Source organism: Eretmochelys imbricata, chromosome 5, assembly GCF_965152235.1.
Source record: "Eretmochelys imbricata isolate rEreImb1 chromosome 5, rEreImb1.hap1, whole genome shotgun sequence".
Taxonomy (NCBI): Eukaryota; Metazoa; Chordata; order Testudines; family Cheloniidae; genus Eretmochelys; species Eretmochelys imbricata.
The window spans coordinates 125,864,740-125,889,855 of record NC_135576.1 but is presented as its reverse complement, the minus strand read 5'-3'; the positions used below and the strand labels follow the sequence as shown (position 1 = coordinate 125,889,855).

Below are 25,116 nucleotides of genomic sequence, written 5' to 3'. Positions count from 1 at the left end.
TTTGTCAGACCATAACAAAAACAACCCTCTTGCTGAGTTCCCTCTATGCCACTCCCCTTCCCAGCCCTTCAGTCAGTTTCTCTGCTTTCACCCTGAACTCACCTGTAGCAGCTCTGTGTTTTACTCTGTCTGAGTACACCCATATCAATGCCAGCACTTAAATACCATTAACAGGAACATTTGGGGGAGGAATAATACATGCCTTCAGCCCGCACTGAAATGCTTTGGCCTCAGTGCAGTTTTTGGGAGGCAGGGAAGCAAACTGAAAAATCTCTAATGAGAAGTGTCTCTCCTACAAAGTGGAGTAGTTAGCAAGGACTAACTCCATACGTCTAATTCATAAACTGAAATAATCTTCTATTAGCAGAAAGTTTAGGCCCAACAGTTAGATTCTGATTGAAAATTATAAAAAACATTGTCTACCTGTTCTCATTAAATATTTTTTTTTTAAAAACCGCTCAATGCAACACGTTTTTTGCATTTAAAAATTTCCCATGTACTGTTTGCAATCCAAACACTGAAGCGTCATGCACCTAAGAGAAGTGCAATAAAGCAAGGGAAACGGACTAGGATCTAGTTTGCAGTGTTGTTATCATCATGTTGGTCCCAGGATATCAGAGAGACAAGGCGGATGAGGTAACATCTTTTACTGGAATAACTTCTGTTGGTGAGAGAGACAAGCTTTTGAGCTCTACAGAGCTCTTCTTCAGGTCTGGGAAGGGGAATCAGAGTGTCACAGCTCAATAAAAGGTGGAACAATTTGTTAAGCATAAGGAGTTAACACCTGTTGCAAGAAACCTTTCAAAATCGAATAGGAAATTAACACATCCGCAGTCATAGGACAAGGGAGAGTTAGGGCAGGTCTACACTAGAAAGGTATATTGGCACAGCTGCACCGATGCAGCTGCATCCCTGTAGCACATCTGATGAAGACTCTCTAAGCTGATGGGAGAGAGCTCTTACTAACTCCACCTCTGTGAGAGGAGGGAGCTATGTCGGTGGAAGAAGCTCTCCCACCGACATAGCACTGTCTATACAGGGGGGTTAGGGTTGTTATAAGTATGTTAGTCAGGAGTGAGGATTTTTCACACCCCTGAATGACTTAGTTGTACCGCAGTAAGTCCTATGCTCATCATTTAAAGGTGTTATGCAGGTTTCCTTTGAGGACAAAGACTGAGAGGTCAGATATAAAGTGATCACTTTGTGAAAAGTGTTCACCCATGGGTGATTGGATGGTTTTGTCTTTTACAATTTTGCTGTGTGAGTTCATTCGAAAGCGTAGTGATTGTCTGTCTGATTTCATCCACATAATGGTTGTTGGGACATTTGATGCACTGGATGAGGTACACCATGTTTGTGATAGGCATGTGTAGGACCCATGGTTCTTGAAAGGTGTGTTGTAGGGGTTACTGATCATAATAGCAATGGAGATATGGCTTCAGGTTTTGAATTTGTTCTGGCAGGGTCTGCTGCCGCTTCCAGTTGGTGTATCCTGGTCTGTGTGGAGTTTGCTTCTGATGAGGAGTTTGGCAAGTTTGGGAGCTGGGGGTTGGAAGGCCAGAAGATGGAAGACAGGAAAGATTTCTTTCAGGATGTGGTCCCCATCAAGTATGGGTTGTAATGGTTTGATGATACCATGCATGGCTTCCAGTGTGGGTTAGTATGTGACACTTAGGGGTTTGGGCTCATTGGGGTGTTTTTTTGTTCTGTATTGAAGCAGATTATCTCAGGGAATTAGGGTGGCCCATTCCATGATGCAATCTACTTCTCTGGTGAAGAGTCCTTTTTTGGTGAAAGCAGTTTTAGGTGTGTTAAGGTGTGTATCCTGAATATTCTCCTCGGAGCATATTCTATGGTATCTGAGGGCCTGGCTAGAGATAACAAATTTCTTGGTGTATTTGGGGTCGATGCTGAACTTGTGGAGGTAAGCGTGATGATTTGTGGATTTCCTTATATCTGGTTCTAGGGCTCCATTGTTGAAGCTGATCGTGTTTTTCAGGAAGGTGAGGCGGGTGTGGGAATGTTCTTGAGAGAGTTTGATGGATGGTTGGTGGTTGTTGAAGTTGGGGGGGCACTCTAGGAGGGAGATTTGGTCATTTGTGGAGACGGTGAATATAATCATTGATGTATCTCCGGTGTATCATTGATTTCATGCAGCATTTTTCTAGAAATTCTTCCTCCAGGTGGCCCATGAAGAGGTTGGCATATTATTCCTATGACTGCAGCAATTGCCCACTTCATTTAGAATTGTTTCTCGCAATATGTGTTAACTCCTTATGCTTAACTACCTGATCTCCCTTGTATTTAGCTGTGACACGCTGCGTACCTCCCAGACCTGAAGAGGAGCTCTGTGTGGAGCTCAAAAGCTTGTCTCTCTCACCAACAAAAGATATTACCTCATCCACCTTGTCTCTCTCTAGAGTCTAGTTTCACAGGTTATACAGAAATGTAAATAAAGAGATTCATGGTGAAAACCGTAAGTCCTGGAGCACCCACTGAAAAATTTAGTGGGTGGTTAGCATCCACTGGCAGTCAGCTCCTCCTCCTTGTCCCCACACAGAACCTCCTGCCTGCCGGTGGCCCTGCTGATCAACTCCTCCGCCTCCCTCCCAGCGCCTTCTGGCCGCCATGATCAGCTGTTCCATGCCGTGGAGGAGGCGCTGGAGAGGAGGGAGAGGAGTGGGGATGGGGCACGCTCAAGGGCGGGGGCAGCACTGGGTGGGAAGAGGCGGGGCGGGGCAGAGCAGAGGCAGGAAGAGGAGGAGCAGAGGTGTGGGCTTGGGGGAAGGGGTGGGGTGTGGGTGGGGTCTGGGGTGGCACAGGGGTTTAGCACCCCTGAGACAAGGAGGAAGCTGGCACCTGTGGTGAAAACATTCTTTCCATTTGAATAACAAAGAAACATTGGTAACACACGAACAGTCTTTGGGTTTTCTTTAATAAGGATTTTAAACCTGACAGTATCTGTTTAAGTGAATTATAATATATCCCTCCTACCTGTTAAAGTGTAATTTGTGAGAGTCTTTATGTCTCCCCTACTCTGAGTGGTGCCTGCTCCCAATCCAGGTTTCTAACACAATAGTGAAAATCACAGCTTCTTCCCCATTACCACTAAACTGCCTCAGCTGGCCTGCTACCTATTGCACGAGGAGTGAAGAAATATTTGTGGCTATACAACCTGGTGCTGTAAATCCATTACCTCTGACAGCTAAGTAGCATTGGCCCAGCTCAGGCCTTGGATGGGGCAGCTAAGTGTTGCAGGAAGTGTTATCAGTGGGACAGCAGGTAGCACTCTTGGGTCTGAATGAGGTGCTGTCTTTCAGATGAGACTCAAAAACAGGATTGGTACCACTTATGGTCATCAAAGGTGCCATGGGACTTTAAAACAGGAGTAGGGAAATGAACTCTGATGTCATGTCCAAATTCAAAGATGGGTAATTATAGTCTAACTCCTTAGATTCCCTCTGCAGTTTTGGTTGGATAAGGTAGTCTTCACTTTCTGTCCTGAACTGTTCTTTGTGTTGCTGTTTTCATGAGACGTTTGTCACATCTCATTGCAAAGGTGACTACAATTCCTCACTGGATAGTGTGAAACTTACCTACATATAATTTGTTTGGCAAAACTGAATGAAAGCTGTAAGATACAGATAATTACATATTTACATTGAGTTAACTCTCTCTGTAAGCAGGTGGAGAGACTCAGCAGGCATCCAGAGAGAGGGAAATAGCAATCTTTCTAAGATTCATGCCTTTTAAGGCCAAAAGGGTCCATTAATGATAATCAAGTCTGATCTCCTGCATGGCACAGGCCTGTGATCCCTGCATGAAGCTCAAGACTGCTGGCTGCACAACATCATATGTTTCAGAAAAAGACATCCAATTTTGATTTACTGACCTTAAGTGATAAAGAATCCACTACAACCTTAGGAGAGCTGTTTCAATGCTTAAATCTACTCACTGTTAAAAATTTGCACCTTATTTCTAGCTTCCAGACATTATGTAATCTTTTTCCTCTAGAGCCATCTGCAGTTAGAAATGCCTTTCCCATTTAAGTATTTGTAGATCACCATCAAGCCAGCTCTTAAACTTGTCTAGGATAAGTTGAATAGACTGAACTTCTTTAGTTACTCATTGTAAGGCAGGTTTTCCAGACCTCGAATCATTCTTGTAGCTCTTATCCAAACCCTTTCCAATTTGTCAACATCTTTTTTCATAGATTCACAGATTTCAAAGCCAGAAGGGACCCTGTGATCCTCTAGTCTGACCTGCTGTATAATACAGGCCACAAAACTACCCCAAAATAATTCCTAGAGCAGATCTTTTAGAAAAACATCCCATCTTGGTTTAAAAATTGCCAGTGATGGATAATCCATCATGATCCTTGGTAAGTTGTTCCAGTGGTTAATTACCCTGACTGTTAAAAATGTACACCTTATTTGCCTAGCTTCAACTTCCAGCCGTTGGATCATGCTGGAACATAAGATCTGCCATACTAGGTCAGATCATGGTCCATCTTGCCAATTATTATATCTCCCATGGTGGCCTGTATCTAAGCGTCGGGGGAATGTAAAGAAAAGAGCAATTATGGAGTGATCCACCCCTGTCTTCCACTCCCAGGTTCTGGTCATCAAAGGTCCAGAACTGGACACAATGTTCCAGCAGAGATTGCAAGAGTGCCAAATACAAGGGGGAAAATAATTTCTCTGCTCCTACTTGAGAATCCCTTGTTTATGCAGCCAAGAATCATATTAGCTCTTTCGGCCACAGTGTTGCACTAGGAGCTCATATTCAGGTGCTTGTCCACCACGACCACCAAATCTTTTCAGAGTCACTGCACCCCAAGATAGAGTCCCCCGTCATGTAAGTATGGCCTACGTTCTTTTTTCCCATGTATATACATTTACATTTAGCCATATTAAAAGGCATATTGTTTGCTTGTGCCCAGCTTCCCAGGCAATTCTGTATCAGAGACCTATCCTCTTCATTATTTACCATTCCCCCAATTTTGATGTCATCTGCAAACTTTATCACTCATGATTTTATGTTGTTTTCCAGATCATTGATAAAAATGTTGGTAAATTGTAACAATGGCTAATTACTCTCACTTAAAATTATGCCTTATTTCCAGTCTGAGTTTGCCCATGATTCCATATTCCATGATTCAATGTCAAGCTAACTGGCCTATAGTTACATAGGTCATCCTGTTTATCCTTTTAAAATATTGGCACAACATTATTTTTTCCCCAGTATTCCAAGATATTTTAAAAAGCAACATCAATGGTTCAGAGCATCTGCCAGCCAATTCTTTTAAAACTCACGGGTGCCAGTTATCTGATCCTGCAGATTTAAAGATGTTTAACTTTAGGAGTTACTTTATAACAACTTGCCTAGTTATTGTTGGAACAAAAAGTATTTCAATATTCCTCTAACATGTGGCTACATCATACAGCTTCTTTCCAAATGCACAACAAAAATTATTCAACACTTCTGCTTTTTCTCCAGAATTATTGACAATTTTACCATATCTGTCTAGTAAAGAACCTCTGTTATTTCTAGAAATTCCTTTGTTCTCAATTTATGTCCATACCTTTTTCACTGATACCTTTAGCTTCCATTATCAATTGTCTGAATTTCATAATTGCTAATTTATAGTCATTACAACTTCCCTCTTTTTCAATTTGTTATATATTGTACTTTATTTTTTATAGCTGATTTCACTTCCTTTCTTAACCAGGATGATATTTTATGTGAATAAGACTTCTTTTAGGGTTGCAGGACTGTGGTTTATTTAGATATTTAGTAAAGCTTTCTTAAACACTCCCAGTTATCCATTTTTAAATTTTTTTTCTTCCAATCAATTTTGATCGTAATTGTTTCCAGCATCAGAAAAATTGCCCTGTTAAAATGCCAAGTATATATATTAATGGTCAGGACTATATCCTCTTTGAACATAACAAATGTAATTAGGTCATGAGTACTTGCTCTCAGGCAACCACTAATTCTTAGCTACATGATCAATTCTTCTTTATCTGTCAGAATAAGGTCTAATATAGAAGTACTCCTACTTGGATATAATACACTTAGAAATCATCATCTATAGTTTTAAGAAACTCAAAGGATGTTTAAATAGTGGCAGCTTCAAACTTCCTGCATATGTCCCCCCGACTGAACTCCCCAATGACAATGTTTATTCTTTCTGTACATTGCAAATAGATGTTTAAAGAGCTGCTTATCCTGCTCTCAATGTCTGTAACAAACTCCCACCTATCTCCCACCTTGTGGCTCATCAGTGAGAACACTGATCCAGAAGCCCTCCAGGTCCTGTGCTTTGAACTGATGGCAACTCTAAAGCAGGTAATAGTATCTGCTGCCCACTCTGTCCTGCCTAAATAGGTGATAACATTCCCACTACATGTATCCTCCCACGATGTCACAGGAATAGCTGAGTGGCCTGCAGTCTTGAGCCCTGCCTCCTTATCCTCCCCTGAACACCTGTGGAAAGGGACGAAAAAAGAAACTGCAATTTGTTTGCAAGTGATCAAGTAGTGCCCCTTGCCCCCTGCCACAAGCACCTGTCACAGTCTCTAGGTATATTTTACTGTTACATTCCAATAGAGACATAAATAACCCAAATAGATGCCCAAATCAACACCCTTCCACAAATACAAATAATCATGCCTTACCTGCTCAGTCTGCCTCCTCTATGAAGGCCCAGATAAACAGCTGATTCTTGCACCATGACTGGAAGGTCTCTGACCCAAGTGTAGTAGACAGAGAGCCTGAGACATGAGGCCTTGTATCAGAGGCCTGAACTAAAGTAGTGGTCAAGCCTTGCTAATATAAAGCAAAGTTAGCAAGAGACAGGCTGTGAGCAGGCTCACAGAACCTGGCAAGAATAGGGCTGGTATTGCAAAAACCACACACATTCCTGAGAAGTGCTGGGCACAGGACACATTCCAGAAGGGTGGTAGCAGAACACTCCGATACCAAGTATGGTACAAACACACTCCCCGAAGATGATACAAGGATACACTGACCCCCTATTAGTGATAAGGTCAGGATGACAGTGTGATGGATTAGAGATGTTTTGATCAAACCAACAGGTACAAGGTAATGGGTAGAACAACCCACGTCAGGGGGCAGTAGCTAACCACATCAGAGGGGCGATATGTCACTTGTTTGTACTGGTGTATAAAGAGGCGTCTCAGAGGGAGTGTATCTAGTCAGCCTAGCGGGGCAGTGGAAAGTCCTGCCACTGACTGAGGTGGTCCACTGTCATGGGCACACATGTGCTAGAGTAACGTAGATGTTGATCTGGGGAGCTAGGACCGTGCTTTGTCAGCAATAAACCTGGCTGGGCGCCTTCGCTATTGAAACGGGTCTGTGGTTTTCTTGGGCAGTATGATCGAGGTCTGCTGCCTCAGCTATCTGGTGCAGCACACAGAGGGAACATGCAGCCAACATCTGACAACACCAAAGAGCAAAGTGAATTCTAGAGCTGAGAGTCCTTAAATGGAAACATCCTGTCACCATTCTCTCCCCCACCATTAAACGTGGGGGTTCTAAGCTTGAACATCCCAGTAGATCTCAAGTGTGGATGTGTGACGGGTGGGGGAATCTGTCTGTACAGTTTATGAGTTCTGTGTGGGATTATGAACTCCCTGTATGAACTCTCTTTGCTAGGCTGCAGGCTCCATTTGGATGTGGGGCTCTTTACCTTCTTGGTGATCCTGCTACCTCCGTGTTGGACTAGAATTCCTGGTGGTCAAGGGATAACGAGAGGGTTGTTGACTTGAGTGCTCAGCCATTAAAATGGAATCGCTCTAAACAACAGACTGGCTCCCAGGGCTCTGGGGTCACCTGTTGAGGCTGACCAGGGAGTCACCTGACAGAGGAGACAAAGGAGAGTATAAAGGGCATAAGCTGTTCTATTTGCTCTCTCTTTGGCCATTTGCCATGAGGTAAAGATGAGAGAAGCTGCAGTAGGACCCAGATGAGGTGGGTGGGGGAGAATGGGGAATGCTGCCTGCCTTCTTACCTACCAGAACATAGGTGGTCCCCCAGGACTCCCCAAGGAAGAATAAGCCGGAGAAGGGAAATGTGTGTAGAGTTTATTATTTTTGTATGTGTCTGTGTGTTTATGTGATTAACTAAAGAGCAATAATGTGTTGGAATTTTGTGCATAGTGTCTGGGTGCAACACCTACCACACGCCTCCTGAGGGAGTTAAACTGTAACGCAGCAGGCTCAGACCTTTGGGGGGAGTTCTGGGAGAGGCAGTGTTTAAGCTACTGGGGTACCTTAGGGGTCAGTGCTGGACCTTGGGGTCTAAGGCAGGTGGGCTGAGGGGCTCCATTTCCATGACAAGGTAAGAGACAGAGTCAGCATCCAATGAATTTGCGAGAAAGACCAAGAGAGGAACCAATATGGCAGCCTACAGAGGCCCAGGGAAGCTTAAAACATCCAGGGCTCCAGCAGTTGGATTCCTCACAGCAAGCTGTTTGCCAGACACTGGGAATGGGTGACCGGATGGATCACTTGATGATTGCCTGTTCTGTTCATTCCCTCTGGGACACCTGGCATTAGCCACCGTTGGAAGACATTGGTCTGGTCCAGTATGACCGTTCTTATGTTCTTAAGCTAGTGGGCGGCCAATAGGGGAGCCTGACCACATTTGTGACAGGAAGTAAAACAAGGAATGAACGATGGTTTCTTAGTGCAGAAGTGCTAAGCCATGCAGGGCTTTATAAATCCACACCTACACTGTGAATACTCAGAGACAAACTGGAAGGAAGACTCTGAAACAATATACAAGATATTATCACAAGTGGTGCTTCAGGGGTTTACAGTGTGTAGGAAAAACCTAGTCCCTAGAACTAGTCCTTAGTTGTCACTAAACCTTGCTGTTCTTCTTTCACAGTATGATGACAAACCCTATTGCAATCACTGCTACCTGCAGCACTTTGGACCAAGAGGTAACATCCTTGCTTACTCACTAGATCACCCTTCACTGTAATCCTGTAATTCAACGGACTGCTTTTTAAAAGCAGCCTCTAAATCTGTGCCCTCTGTTTTCCAGGAAAAGTCATTTGTGCATGGAACAAGAATGAATTTTCCCAAATAAATAACATTCGTGGGAGCAAATAAGAGTTAGACAGTCAACAACCTCATTTGTGCACAGAAATCCCAAGCTGAAGTGCAAATAATTTATGCAGGCAAATTTGCAAGTGCAAATTTAGATATTGGATTGAAGCCCCTTTGAAAATGCAATCAATAATATTTAAGGTTAAGATTCTGTCACAGTATTTTTAGTCAAAATCAGGGACAGGTCACGGGCAATAAACAAAAATTCACGCTAGCCCGCAACCTGTCCCTGACTTTGACTGAAAATACCCTGCGGGGGGAAGACAAACAGAGCTCTGCCAGGGGCTTGCAGCTGCTCCAGCTCCAGGGGGCTAACCCAACCTCAGCCACTGCTCCGGTGGCCCAGGGCTGGCTGCCAGTCAGCTGTTTGGCGGCCCTGGGGCTGGTCACCGATCAGCTGCTCCAGCAGCTGCTGCTCTGGCAGCTCCAGGGCTCGAAGCTACTCCAGAAGAAATCATGGAGGTTCCAGAAAGTCACAGAATCCATGACCTCCACAACAGAATCGTATCCTTAATAATATTTAATGTTGCTTTGACATCTTCCAGTTTCATTATGCCTTTCTGAGACACATATTCTTAGCAAATGTTTCTAGGGCATGAAGAAAGAACACAACAGAGGGGGCTGTTGGAAGTAGCATGGCCTAAAGGAATGAGTGGAAAGTTAGGTCTTAGGCGTTTGTGAGTTTTAATCTTTGCTCTCCAGCTAGAGACTGTCTCTTTGTTATATGTTTGTATGGCACTTAGGACAACAGGGCACTGGCCTTTAGTTGCTACCATAATACACATAATAATAAATATGTGTGGCCTTGGGAAAAATCACTTCATCTCTCTGCCTCAGTTTCCCCATCTCTATAATGGGGGTAATAATCCCTCACTCACAGAGGGCCCAGTCCTGCAAACCCTTACTCACCTGAAGAAACCCTATTCCAGTGTTGGGAGGACTCAATCTGCAATTAATGATTGTACTGCATTTCTAACACATGGCACTGGATTTGCGTCTCGCACCAGTTTTACAGTGTCATAACTGCATTGTGCTGCCGTGTAGTTACTCCTGATCTACAGCAAGAGAAGGATCAGGCAAGTATTATATGTAATAAATGCTAAGGGCATCCTTATTATTATTATTGCTGTTTTACCCTCACTTCCGTCTTCCCTGGCTGATGTCGGGGATATTCACAAAACAATGGGACGTAGCTAGGGTGACCAGATAGCAAGTTTGAAAAATCGGGACGGGGCGTGTGGGGTAATAGGCACCTATATCGGAAAAAGCCCCAAATATCGGGACTGTCCTTATAAAATTGGGACATCTGGTCAACCTAGATGTAGCTGACACTCAAACAAACACTCAAGCAAACAAACTCATCAAGAAACTGCAGACTGGCTTGATTTGCATCCACTTGGATAGAGTCCAAAGCTCCTTTCATTCTCATGTAGCATCGGTGAAAGAGAGGAGAGAGATGAGCCCGAAGGAGCTACTCATTCTACCTCAAGATGTCCGTGCCTGCTCCTCAGTCAGTGAGGTCTAGTCCAACTCCAGAGGAACAGTTTATAATGCACATGGGTTTCCATTCCCACTGGTGCGTGAGGCCTTCACTCCCATGCTAGGAAGAATTATACAAGGTGACAGTTATCTAAGAAAAATGATTGGAGCTTTTCCTGTTACTTTCGCCCTGATGTCCATCTGATGAAGCACCATGAATTTTGTGCAGACTGTTTTGCATTTAAAAGAGGAGAATGCCTTTCAGAAGTGTGGACCTGTGCATGGCCAAAGCTCCATTCCCAGCTAGCACTCAAACTCAGATCCTGATCATAGCAGAGTTTCCTACCCAGGACATAGGCCAGGTTCTGAAATCCAGCTCCAGCATAGGCATTCATGTTCAGAGCTAAGTGAATAATGGATTTTTTGGTTCAGGGGCCAAGCCAGAAAATCCTCCCTCAAAATCCAGTTCGATTTGAAACAAAATCACTTTCCCTCAAATTTTTATCAAATTGAAAAACCTCTAAAAAAATAAAAATTTTGTTTTGAAACAACCACACCATTTTAGTCGATTTGAAACTATGATGACGGTGATGCTTATTTTTAGTGTTGTGTTTCAATGTGGCTCTTTTGAGGTGGTTTTCATCTTTTTTATTTAAACTGGCCAAATGTGAAAACGAAATGCCATTTTGAAATGAAAAAGGTCTAAACAAAATGTTCTTTTTAGGAAAAAATGGTTTCTGGGTGTTTTTGGCGGAAATGATTAGGCAAAGCTGATGCAAGTTCGCAAACAGTTTTGGAGACACGCTCTGCCCCCAATGCATTTTTTGGCAAAATTTCTATTTGCCCGAAATGTTTCTCCCAGCTCTTTCCATATTGCCCTGCTAGACAGAGTGTCTGGGCTCCTCGCTACTATCTCAGCACCACTCCGTGAGGGAGGGAATTGTTATTACACAGATGCAGAACTGAGGCACAGAGAAATGAAGTGACTTGTCTAAGGTCACACTGGAAGCCTGTGGGAGAGCAAGAACTGAACCCAGGACTCAAGGGACCTAGGCAACAAGCTTAACAACAAGGCCAGCCTTCCCCTGCAAAGCAGCAGCAGAGGTTCTGATTCTGATTACATTTACACCAGTGTAAACCAGGAGCAAATTCCGTGAAGTCAGTTATTTATTACTATTATTCACAGCAGGGCATGGAGGCCCTAGCCAACATCACAGCCTCCTAGTGCGAGGTGCTCCACATACACACAGTAAAAGACAAGAGCTTACAGTCTAAATAGACAAGACAGACAACGGGTGAGAGAAAAGGATACTTTGTGGAAGCCCAGTTGAGGCACCAAGAAACTGAGTGATTTGCCCAAGGTCACAAAGGATATCTGAAATAAAGGCAGGAACTGATCCACATTTCCTAAACCCCAGGACAGAGCCTCCTTTCCATGCGAGTGCATGTAGACTGGTGAAATGAGAATCAAGCCCAAGGTTTGCATTCGACCTCTGATCCAAAAAGAAATTGTAAAATTGCATTATGTTCAGAGAATGTCGATGGCAGGCTGGGTAGTGCACTAGCCTTTCATGTCCAGAAGTGGAAGCCTCAAGTCAAAATGAATCTGGAGGTGTTTCACATATCACAAAACTACTGCATGGCTGCCAGGCCTGTCTCAAAAAGGACACAGGACAAGAATAGCCGAAGTTTTGTAGATTGGGATAGATCTGTTTGCCACGAGAAACAAATTCACCCATTGGTTGTACAACCAATTATTCTTATTAATAACCACATTTATTACAGCAGTGCCTAAAGGCCATCCAAGAGTGGGGTCCCATTGTGCTAGGTGCTGTACAAACAGAGCAGTAGATGCTCCCTGCCTTGAAGAGCTTACAGTGTACACTGAACTGTTCTTTATGGGCCTATGCTTGGCCTACCCACAGGTTTTGTACCAACATGATTATGCCGGTTAAGAGAGTGATTTTTTATTTATTTTTTTTACCAATATCACTTCAGCCCCTGTTGCGGATGTTGTTATAATGGTCCAAAGGTGCCTCATACCAGCATATTTTATTCCGCTTCCTGCGTGGGAATTAATTGTACTACTATAAGCACATTTAGAACAGCACAATGACATCCCCGTTAGGGGGTTGTACTACTTTAATTATACTGGCGGATTCAAAACAGTACAACTTGTAGGTGTAGAAAAGGCCTAAGCCCCTTTTAAACCGTTCTTTATATGGTTATTCATAGAAGAGTTTACACAAAACATTTTCAGACTATGTGTTGTTTGTGAACTGATCACTTGGGACAGTCTCTGTGTATTATTTGTGTTGTGTGGTGGCTCATCTCAGTCACATGGTAATGTTTCTGGTATCTGGTTGGATGACTGAACCATTTTAAGCAGGAGAACAATGAATAGTCAACTTCTGTTGTGAAAAAAAGATCATTCATGCTAAATTCATCAAAAATTTCAGGATTCGTGAATGTTTTCACCAACACCCATTCCTTAGTGCAACAACATGACATCAGGAATGACTGTTAACCCAACCCAGTGCTTTTATATACAGAAATATTAGTGGATTCCTTTTTTTTAAACCACAGAAACTGTTCCTCCTGATTGACACTGCAAAAGTTGTTTATGACATCAGACTAAATTCCCTACATAAGAGGTATTCCACAGTGCTGTTCTATGCCAAAATGGACCCAATAATTAAGATACCGAGCTTCCATGTTGAAGAGGATGTTATCAGAGCTCATGTTTAGTTTGGTTTCTCCTGAGACCGAGAAGTTCATGAGAGTTCAGTTTTTAATTGAACAGCTTGCCAAAGCTTCTACAGTGCTTTGAGAGTAGGCATAATTTCCTCCAGTTCCTAATAGCAAGTGGAATCTTTGATGAGGTTTTCAAAGATGACAACACTGCAAGATTAGGTTTTACAATACGTTTCTGTTTTTAATTACCCATCCCCCCTGAAATTTAACATTTCCTTTTGTTCCTCTCTGTGGTCTTTCTTATTCATTTGTCCTCTTGGTATTTTTGTTTTGTTATTTTAAAGGAACAAGATGGCCAACGTCTCGCTCATCTCTTGGGGCAGCTTCCGCTTCCAAAGTTCCAGTGGGAAACCAGAACAGCTCCTAGATGGCCCTGCGTTTAATATTCAAAACTCGGAGACTCATTACTGGACTGTGATAAAGTAGCAAGAAGGCATTGTATTTTTACCCACAGACTAAGAAAAATGCACCTGAAGAAGAATGTTGCTTCTGAGAATGACTGATAATCCAGACAAGTCATAAGAGAACATGCTTCTAAACTGAAATCCCTCCTACTGCAGATTAAAATTGTGCTGTGATAAATGAATTTTAATGAGCTACAATGAATTTTAATGGGATATATTCTTGTTTGTGTGAAGGAGACATATTCATAGCATCGACTTGATTTTCTAACAGCTTAGAAATTGTTGGTTTACTCATCTGTTACCTGAATTGACACTGAAATCTGTAAATAATTATCTCTTTACCAGTATAATGGACTTCCAGGTGGAAACTTTCTCAGCAATGATCAATAGGTGTCTCCAATTGTTCCCTGGTTGGACAGCTCAGATGTACAAATCTTTCCACCTCATCTTTTCCAGTAGGGCGAAAAGCTGGAAGCTTGGAACCCATTACTATCAATATTTCCCCAGCTTTCTTCCCTGAATCTGTCTTTGACTGGCAGCTGTTGGGAATGTCAGCACATGCCTTGGTTACTCTACTGAAATGGTCATCTCTATCATGGTGCAATTTGTCTTCATGTGTACGTGAGTTGGAATGGATGGAACAGTAGCCCAGTGATAGTATTTAAGTCCTGTAAAGACACATGTATGTCTCTGCATTTGCCCAATCACGGATGCCTCCAGTGGTCACCCTAAATTCCTATTACAACTAGGGTCCTGACTCAGTTCCCTAAACTTTAAGCACAAGAGTAGGGCCATTGATGTCCATGGTCAGAGTCTAGGCTCCTCTATTACTGATAATTTGTTTTCCCCAACAAGTATTATTCAGATAGCTTGTAATTTTGTCTATTTCTGAATTAATTTTGCTAATTCATATAACTGGAGTTTTGTGGGTCTTTACACCCCCCTCAATTTCTCCACATTCTTCCATTGTACTGAATGATCAGACCTGAAGGAATTTCACATCATAAACACACACCCACACCCTACTCAAAGAAATACCAATTCATCGGCATTTTTATACAAAAGCAGACTAAAATTAATTAATGGAAAGAAACTCCAGCAGAATGGAAGATGTGATGTGATGTTCTTGTACTGAAATGCCTTGCTTATTAAATCTATGAATGCCTTGCTTATTAAATCTCTACTCCTTGTAAAATAGATGATGGATTTTTAATGTGTGCTTAGGATTCCAATGAGCCAAAGTGAGCTTGAAAACTCCTAATTACTGTATTTTTGCCATAGATGTCACTGTGAATAAGCGGTGGTATCATTTCAGTATGTGAAATGGACTTCTCCATTTCTGCTTCAATCTGCATTCCAAATTTTCAGAGTTTCTTTCACTATTATGAATCATTCTCACCTTTTTCAGTCTAATATTTTATGCAACAAGTTCACATAACTTTTCCCTCTGAAAATCATACAATCCAGTTGGCAGTTGCCTGGTATCGTTTTTGAACTTAGCTACTGGTACATGCAAATGGTAAACACCAAGAGGATCATATTTTTAGCAACTCTGATGCAATTAACCTGCGTTCCAGAATTAGATAACTTTTCCTTGTAAGTGGCTTCAGTCTACTTTGTGCAGATAGGAGTAACTAGAGCAGTTAACTGCACCTCATTTAGGTACAGGATACAAGAGGCAAAAACAACCTGGACAATGGATGGCCTTGTGGTTAAGGCACTGTAATAGAATTCAGGAAGAGTTCAGCTCAGCTCCTGTTTCTGATACAGCTTTACCATGTAACCTTGAGCAAAGCCCTTAATCTCTCAGCACCTCAATTCTCTGCATGTACATCACAGGGATGCTGTATTAAAGGTTGTGAGGTGCTTAGATACTAGGGTGGTCATTCAAAAATCTAGATAACGTTATGTCCTCCTGCAAATCACATCACAGGATAGGCCAGGGGTTCTCAAACTTCATTGCACCACGACCCCCTTCTGACAACAAAAATTACTACAGGATCCCAGGAGGGGGGAACCGAAGCCTGAGCCTGCCCAAGCCCCACCACCCAGGTTGGTAGGGGGACCAAAGCCAAAGCTCCACTGCCCTAGGCTGGAGGGACCAAAGCCCAAGGGCTTCACCCCAGGCAGGGGGCCTGTAATCTTGCTCCCGCCCCCCAGGGCTGAAGCCCTCGGGCTTGGACTTTGGCCCTAGGCCCCAGCAAGTTTAAGCCAGCCCTGGCAACCCCATTAAAATGGGGTTGCAGCCAACTCTGGGGTCCCGACCCACAACCGCTGGGATAAGCCGTTGCTGATTGGCTACAACCAGTGTACACATTTTTTGTGTTTTACAAAAATCAAGAAAAAACATCTAAAATAAGTCACTGGGACACCAAAGCCTCTGGGTGTGATCGCCTAGCACCAAAGGCTAAATTGTACAGCTGATCCAAAATGCCAATTATTTTTCATGGGAAATGAATTTATTTCTCCCCCTAAATTATCCACAATGTGTTTTTATTATTAATTATTATTATGAAAAGCAAACAGAAAACCAAAACATTTCTATTTAATTTTTTTCCCCAAAACCTGGGTTTTGATGGAAAATTGGGGTTTTGACAAAATGAACATTTCGGCAGAAAGTATCTGCTTTCTGGGGGAAATGTGGCTTTCTTGTTAAAAACCTGAAACCCGAAAACTTTTCAGCCAAAAGGGTTTTTCGACAAACAGTACAAATTTTCCATGAGGACCCCGCCCCATTTTCTAATTAACTCTGCACCTGAGATGTATTTCTACTTTTCAGGCACCACCTTCACCACCAGCTTTTGCATTGTGCTAGGACACATGCCTGCCCCTTGACAGCAATAGTTGAAACATTGATTTTGGAGAAGCCGCAGCTTCACATCCCTTTAGAATGCACTTGACTTTTGGATCTGCTCAGAAAAACGAACACTGCACAGCAATGGCAATGAGTAGCATTGATTTATCACGATAAACCTCGCTTTATGGACTGATACACAGAAGCTCTTAACTTCTCTTTGGTATGGTACTTAAAGGCCTTTCTGTGATCTTGTTTTCAAGTACAGATGTGCCAAATCAACACGGGTATGTATGTCTTGTGTTTGGTTATTCTACCGCAATACCAGTTCCATAGAATATAACTCTGTTAGCATGTACCCAGAGCCTTAGGTCTTCTCTTCAGTACCACCAAACAATCCTTCATGTGATCAGTTAGGGTATCTTTTTCAGTTACATGATTAGAACTCACTCATATTTACACATTAAGGCCCCCAGCATATAGGCAGGTCGCAGCATGTGCATGGAGCTCTGCTAAAGTCAGTGTGGCTCAGCATAGGTTCAACAGTCCAGCAACACACTATCAATTACTTAATGCTCCATGGCTCTGATGTTGAATGTGATTCAAAGCAGGTGGCCCCTTGTTCCTCCCTGGAACGTCATTTCACCATGCAGGCAAAGGCACCTACGCACACAGGCCCAATTGCAGGATCAGGGTAAAGTGGGATTTTATTGCAATATTTGCTGTTTTTCTTAAATCCCCAGCAGCTGGAGTCACATGATTCCATGAGAATCTCAGTTTTCATGCAAGAGAAAAAGTAAGTTTCCAGCCCTCATGGTTGCAGTGGAAAGCTTGAAAATGTGACCTTCGTGCCCACTAAAGGCTCGGAAACCAGAAAGTAAATAAAAAGAATCTCAAAATGTATTTTTTTAAAAGCAGCTCATGATTGTTAAATTAATCTCATAATTTTGGATGGACCTGACATATGATTTCTGAGTGCTTGGGGTTGGAAATACTGTTAACAAGAATACCTAGCTCTTCCATAGCACTTTTTGTCAGTAGATCTCAAAGCACTTTACAAAGGAGGTCAGTCATTATCTCCCTTTTATAGAGGGGAAACTGAGGCACAAGGCAGGGCAGCGACTTACTCAAGGTTACCCAACAGACCGGTGGCAGAGCCAGGAATAGGATGCGGAGTCCTGATCTCTCACGGCTCCTGAGTGGTTAACACAAACAACAACAACAACAATAAAAGTTATAATGAGGCTGCTGGGCTCGTCTTGAGCCGATAGATGCTGTTTGGATAGTTAGCTGTGTGAAAGGAAGTGCTGCTAAAGTATGCCAGCTCCTGCACAGGGCAGTGAGACTACCTTGATGGCTTTGATACTGTAGCCCTCTGAACATGAAAAACTATTTATCACAAGTGTTTAAAAGGCAATACAAAAAAATCACTAGGAGGAATCTGAATTCCACAAATTACAGCAAGATCCTCCAGGGAATTTCCTATATAGGTTTTGAACTGAGATGTCTGTGGAGTATATTGAAAGGAAAAAAAAGAAAAAGAAAAAAAAAAACCACAAACAAAACCGTCCTCTGAAGTGAGATTTTGAACACAGCTGTCTGAGGAACTTTAGCATCAAAAGCTCAGATGACAGGTCTCTTCTCTGGGAAGCCAGCTTAGTGCTTGGGGCAGAATTAAACAACATTAAATGTTTTATCAAGGATAAAAATAAATAAATCCAGGCTGATATGTTAACTATGGGCATCCCACATCATCTTTTAAGGAGACTTCACTCTCAGTCCTCCCCCTGCGTAAGGGAGTTACCTTTTAACACAGATATTTACTCCTTCAGATGATTTTTTTAACTGATCTATGTAGAAGTGCTAATATACGGCCAGATCCTGGGAAAGAATAAGCTCATTCAACTCCCAACAACTCAAAGGAGAGTTGACGGTACGGAGGTCCATGAAGGAGGCCCTCAGAACCAGGCCATAGTTAGCTATAATTAAGCACTGGGCCGGGTTACCAAGGGAGGTTGTAGAATCCCTGTCACTGGAGGTTTTTAAGAACAAGTTGGACAAACCCCTCTCAGGGATGGCCTAGGGTTACTTGGTCCTGCCTCAGCACAAGAGGCTGGACTTGATGACCTTCTGAGGTCCCTTCCAGCCCTACATTTCTATAAGGCACTTAGCAAGGACACTGGACCAGCATCAGTTGTTTATGTTCCGTTAGCACAGAGAGGACCCAAGTGAGATCAGGAGTCCATTTTGCTGGCCACTGCATAACACAGAATTAGAGATGGCCTCTACCCCAGACAGCATACAATCTAAGGCCCTGACTCAGGAAAGCATTCTTAATTCAGTGTAACTCTATCACATGCTTAAGTACTATACTGACTAAGACTTAATACACAAGATAGACAGGGTACGTCTACACTGCATTGTAAACCCAGACCGGTGGGATATGGATTCGGTGTTTCCAAGACCGCACTTGAACACCCTCACTGTATTGTAAACCTGGGCTTACAATTGCTGGACCCAGGTCTCACAACTGTGCTAATGCATCCCTACTGCACTATGCAGACCTGAGCTGGCTCTGCAGCTTGAGCACTGTCCACACTGCAAAATGACAGGGCTTGGACATGAGAAACAGTGGACTCAAGCTCTGACCCCGCCTGCAGGTGGCTCCTAGAACCCAGGTCATAGAATCATAGAATATCAGGGTTGGAAGGGACCTCAGGAGGTCATCTAGTCCAAACTCCTGCTCAAAGCAGGACCAATCCCCAATTAAATCATCCCAGCCAGGGCTTTGTCAAGCCTGACCTTAAAAACCTCTAAGGAAGGAGATTCCACCACCTCCCTAGGTAACGCATCCCAGTGTTTCACCACCCTCCTAGTGAAAAAGTTTTTCCTAATATCCAACCTAAACCTCCCCCACTGCAACTTGAGACCATTACTCCTTGTTCTGTCATCAGCTGCCACTGAGAACAGTCTAGATCCATCCTCTTTGGAACCCCCTTTCCGGTAGTTGAAAGCAGCTATCAAATCCCCCCTCATTTTTCTCTTCTGCAGGCTAAACAATCCCAGTTCCCTCAGCCTCTCCTCATAAGTCATGTGTTCCAGTCCCCTAATCATTTTTGTTGCCCTCCGCTGGACTCTTTCCAATTTTTCCACATCCTTCTTGTAGTGTGGGGCCCAAAACTGGAAGCAGTACTCCAGATGAGGCCTCACCAATGTCGAATAGAGGGGAATGATCACGTCCCTCCATCTGCTGGCAATGCCCCTACCTATATATCCCAAAATGCCATTGGCCTTCTTGGCAACAAGGGCACACTGTTGACTCATATCCAGCTTCTCGTTCACTGTAACCCCTAGGTCCTTTTCTGCAGAACTGCTGCCGAGCCATTCAGTCCCTAGTCTGTAGTGGTGCATGAGATTCTTCCGTCCTCTGTGCTTGCTGACCCGATCCAGAAAGATTTGGGTGGACCAGAGGGACAGTTGGGCTCAAACCTGACTCTGAGCCTAGGTTTACAACACAGTATAGACATACCAATAAAGAGTGGGAGGGAAAGCTGAGTCACAGAGAGGAGAAGTGACTTGCCCAAAGTCACACAGGAAGGCTGTAGCAGAGCTCCCTGAAGAAGTAGATTGCTCCATCCCCATCTGGGAGGATGAACCTCTTGTCCCCTTTTCTCTTCAGACAGTGCTGAAGCTCTGACCCCAGCCCAGCTTTCTTTCTAACCCCTCACAGCCTCCTCCTACTCCTCCCTTCCCAATGGGCTGTCTGCTGCACTCAGCCAGGACTTCTCCCTCACTGAAAAAAAAAAATGTGGATCTCAAACTATGTAAATGGGGTTTTACCTACAGTACATGGCTTTGTTTGGTAGTGCAACAACATCCTGGGATGCATGCACAGGCAGAAAAGCACGTGGTAAGCTACGGGCTGAGAAAGGTAAATAACGTACCATCTTCCAAAATCCTTGTAATAGGTTTAAAAGCGGAGCCTTCAGGGAAATGGGAGTATTATCAGGGAACAAGCATAATAAGAAAATATTACAGCTCCGTTGCTATAGCCTCTGTAACCATAATAGCTAGATCATGACACACCATAACTTGTGGGAGGGGAGTTCCAAACATCCTTCTAATACACTGCTTCTTCAGAAGAGATGCAATTAAGGTGACACGATAGTTTTCTGTGGGTAATTTACTTGAGTGATTAAACTACTGTGATTTATTTTATGGTGGAATGTATTTTGGGGTTAGCCAAGCTGCAAGATGCTCCAGGGAATAACTCAGTGCACGTGGCAGCAAAGAGCGGAAGAGCAACAGAGATAAAGAGAAACAAAAATCATAGCAAAGAAGGTCAGGCCCACAATGTCTATAATTTAGAGACATCTCAAGCCTGTTTCTTTCTCATAATTTCAGCCAGAATGGAAGAATTTACAAGAAATTCTTTCCCATGAAAGATTAGATATGTAGAATAGATTCCTCAGTTCTATGGCCAGAGGGGACCATTGTGGGCATCTAGTCTGACCTCCTGTATGGCACAGGTCAGAGAACTTCCCTCAAATAATTCCTAGAGCAGATCTAATAGAAAAACATTCAATCTTGATTTAAAAATGGTCACGGATGGAGAATCCACCACAATCTTTGGTAAGTTGTTTCAATGGTTAATGACTCTCTCTGTTAAAAATTAATGCTTTATTTCCAGTCTGAATTTGCCTAGCTTCAACTTCCAGCCCTTGGGTCATCCCAGATTCTCCACTGCATTCAGGTTCTAGGCATGAAGAGCATGTACCTTACTCTAGACATTCCCACAGAGGAAAGGATTTATTCCAGCTACATAAAATTGGAACGATACAGAGAAGATTAGCATGGCCCCTGTGCAAGGATGACACACAAATTCGTGAAGTGTTCCATATTTGGGGGAGGGATAGCTCAGTGGTTTGAGCATTGGTCTGCTAAACCCAGGGGTGAGAGTTCAATCCTTGAGGGGGCCATTTAGGGATTTGTGGCAAAAATTGGGGATTGGTCCTGCTCTGAGCAAGGGGTTGTACTAGATGACCTCCTGAGGTCCCTTCCAACCCTGATATTCTAGGATTCTATGAGAGTGCCCAGGATCAGGTGTTGATGGGGTCCATTTTTTTTATAGCCACTGAATCCAGATTTAAAGGGCAAAGACAGTGAGAGGGGAAGCAGAGACAGAGATTGTGGGGTGAAAAATGTTTTGGACAATGATATTTTTTTTGAAAACCCCACTCCCCCCTCTCTCTGAAAAATTTCAGCTCTCTCTAGACAAGAGCAGTTCAACGGGGGTGTCACAACAGAAATGTCCTCACTGGCGATGCCATTATCTTTTTGTCCTTCCCATTGTTACCCAGACCTTTACCTCCTTGAAGCCACCCAATCAGCGCTGCATGCAGACTCCTACCTTTTAGAAAGGTGGACCAACAAGAATGCACTACACCCACCTGTTCACTTCCTGGTACAGCTCCAGCTGCTGATTATTACCTGGCTAAGACCCAGTTTTCTCCGACAGTAATAGCGACTGACAGGGCCATCATGGCTGTTGCACCACAGGGTTGAGCTCAGAGGAGAAGGGGAAGGTCACTTCCAGTGGCGGGCTATTGAATTCTACAACATCCGTGGCCACTAGGCAGTTCCAGTACAGATATGGAAAAATCCAGAGCAAGGTTTCTATTTACACCCTGCATTTTGGGTTTCCAGATTCCTTGATGCTCAGTCTTTTTCCATGCCCTGAGGTGATGATGTTTGCTATCTTGGGGCCAGATTTTGATTCTTTTACACTGACCAGCACCCTCACAGTGGAATGAGGTACTTCTCAATGTGTGTAAAAGAGAGGAGGATCCGGCTGACAAAACACCTCAACATGGTGCAAGTTCCGGAGCCTGGATGGGAAAGACAGTCTGGTGGTTACGGAGCTAGCCTGGGACCCTGGAGACCCTGATTCAGTTCCCTGATCTTGCATAGACTTTTCTTATGACCTTGGACAAGCCAGGGTACGTAGATTGGCCCTGCGTGTGAAGATGCGATCACAGCTCGGATAGACAGACCTGCACTAGCTTTAATCAAGCTAGCATGGCTTAGACTAGCTGTGAAGACACAGCAACATGGGATGTATAAGCCCACCTGGAACCCCAGGTACATGTGTTCCTCGCCCATGCCAGCATCTGTGCCGCTGCATCTTCATGGCTATTTTAGCTGCATTAGCTAGAGTGAAACTAGTGTGCGTGTTGCAAACACACCTCTAGTGACGGGCAGACTTACGCCAACTCTCAGTGCTTCAGTTCCCCACCAGCAACGAGAGATAATGGCACCTCCCTACCACACAGGGATACTGGGAGGTGCTCGGGCACTATAGTAATGGGGCGCATAAAAGTGTCGGCTACGCAGACAGCTCTGCTAACCGTCAGCGGCGAAACACTGCCCTCCGATCACTGAATACACAGTGCGGCTCATAACACCTGCTACCTGATCGAAAAAGCAACGGCTGCATGCAAAGATCAGCAACGATGATGCCACCCTTGTTTCATTGCAACGTGACAGTTTTTACTGTGACAACATCTCTGCGGTGCTAAGCAGGCGCCCATTCCAATGCGATTAGAGCAGTGAGATCGCGGCTTATTTTTCACATTCGGGGAATTCATCAGTTTGTCTCAGGAGCTCAGAGGCCATCAGAACCAAGGAACCACCCCTGCTCCTCCTACACAGTCAATATTTTTATAGGATGAAATCTCTTTGGAAACTAATTGGAAAGAGTGATATGCTTTGGAAGCGATTTCTGAACAGCTGGACAGGGTAGCAAAGGTCAATTCTTCTTCCTTCTCTTCCCCCTCACTTCTCCTATGCCCTCCTTTTTTTATTCTGTTATTTCTCCCTCATTTCTCTTTTCCTCTCTCTCTTCTCCATCTGGTCTGACTTTGGCTTGTTTCATTTAACAATCCCCTGTCCGAATAATGAGCCTGGCTTGGTAGGCCATGGAACTGCTCCTCTCTGGCTAGTTAGCTAGAAAACCAGACAAGAATATCCACACCTGACCTGAGCTGGTAAAGGTGTGTACAGCGCTGAAGCCAAATCTAATGCCTGCCTTTAAGCTGAACTCATTGAAGCTGCTTTCAGATACAGCAGGCATGTGAGTCTGCCTGCTTACTTGTTTAGCTTAAATGCTGTTGATGAAAAGCAGCTCCTAGCTTAGGATAGCTGTAAAGATCAATCCAGGCCCAAGTTCTCTGATCAGACAAACTGAGTTCAGATCCTGCGTGTTCTGGGCTGACTGCACTTCCAGGGAAATAAAACAATTATGGTCCGTTTTTATGAACGGAAGCAGAGTCACAAGTGGCAAGGTGAAAGGGGTAGGTCATGCTAGTAGTGGGGTGGAGAACAGTTCCCTCTTGTTTAAAGTAGGTCTGCTTGGGAGTAGAAAGGCCTTTCATGTTGAACCCTTACTGGTCTGCAGTGTTTGGCTCACATGGTACTATGGCTTCCAGTGAATCCAAAACTATTGAAGATGGTTTAAGAACAGATTGTGTGTTGATGCCACTGGCCACTTGTCCTTGTGCCCCTGTACCAGCAATTAGGTATGGATACTGGAAGAACTCAGGATAACAGACCTGATCTTGCTTTCTCCTCTTCCCCCGCACCCATATATTTCTTTAAACTCTTCTTGCGGCAGGATCACCATAGGCAGATAATAAGAATACCTGGCTCTTATCTGCTTTTTATCCATAGATCCCAAAACACCATATAAAGTAGGTCAGTAGCATTAGCCACATTTGACAGATGGGAAAACTGAGGCATGGGGGGAATGACTTGCCTATGGTCACCTAGCAGCAGAGCCAGGAACAGAACCTAGCTCTCCTGAGTCCTACTCTAGTGCACTAACCTCTAGGCAACACTGCCTTCATGGAGGCAGATAGCACTGTGCCCCTTTAAAGAGGTAGCTTCTTTATGGGCATGGAAAGGCTGACCAACACCCTCCCTCTCACACTGGTGTTTACAGTGACAGGCTCAATGGCAACGCCAGCAACAGCAAGAGGGCAGAAGATTTTGCAAGTGAATCACTGGCTAGGGAAGATGTGGAGGGTTTTGGTTTCGTGGAACATTGATCCTTCTTCAGTGGGGAAAGAGAACTGTATATCCTCCGCCTTAATAGAAGGGGGACCATCTCCTTGGGGTTGCCTAAAGTAGTGCAGAAGGTGTTACACTAATAGCAAAAGGGAGGGTAAAAAGAGGGCAGAGATGAGCATTCAGCTCAAAAACAAAACCGAGATGTTGAGAACAATCAAGGAACCAAGAATTTCTCCTCTTTGTGTCCTTTAAATTGCCTAGACACCAATTTGAGGAGCCTGTGTAACAAACAAGGGGAATTACAATAGCTCATTCATGAGCATAAATTCAGCCTTGTTGGTATTACTGAAACCTGGTGGGATGATTCACACGCCTGGAATGTTAAAATCAATGTCAAAAATGTCATTGCCTGTTTCCAAGTCACTGATAACTAGGAAGAAAATGATCTTGAATGCTTATGGATCAATGTCCAAACAGA

At 43.7% G+C, this 25,116-nt stretch overlaps 1 protein-coding gene and 1 non-coding gene across 2 annotated transcripts in view; both read left to right on the top strand.

Moving 5' to 3' along the window:
- The window catches only part of LOC144264728 (cysteine-rich protein 1-like), a 53,330-nt gene extending 38,377 nt beyond the window's left edge, over positions 1-14,953 (top strand). Inside the window, exons 3-4 of the mRNA XM_077816519.1 lie at positions 8,917-8,971; positions 13,658-14,953. Coding sequence (XP_077672645.1) covers positions 8,917-8,971; positions 13,658-13,740 — 138 coding nt within the window. The 3' untranslated portion in view covers positions 13,741-14,953. The remainder of the gene's footprint in view (positions 1-8,916; positions 8,972-13,657) is intronic.
- A 6,417-nt stretch (positions 14,954-21,370) lies between these two features.
- LOC144265463 (U6 spliceosomal RNA) lies at positions 21,371-21,476 on the top strand. The gene has a single exon (XR_013346280.1). It is a non-coding gene; the product is annotated as a U6 spliceosomal RNA (small nuclear RNA).
- The last annotated feature ends 3,640 nt before the right edge of the window (positions 21,477-25,116 follow it).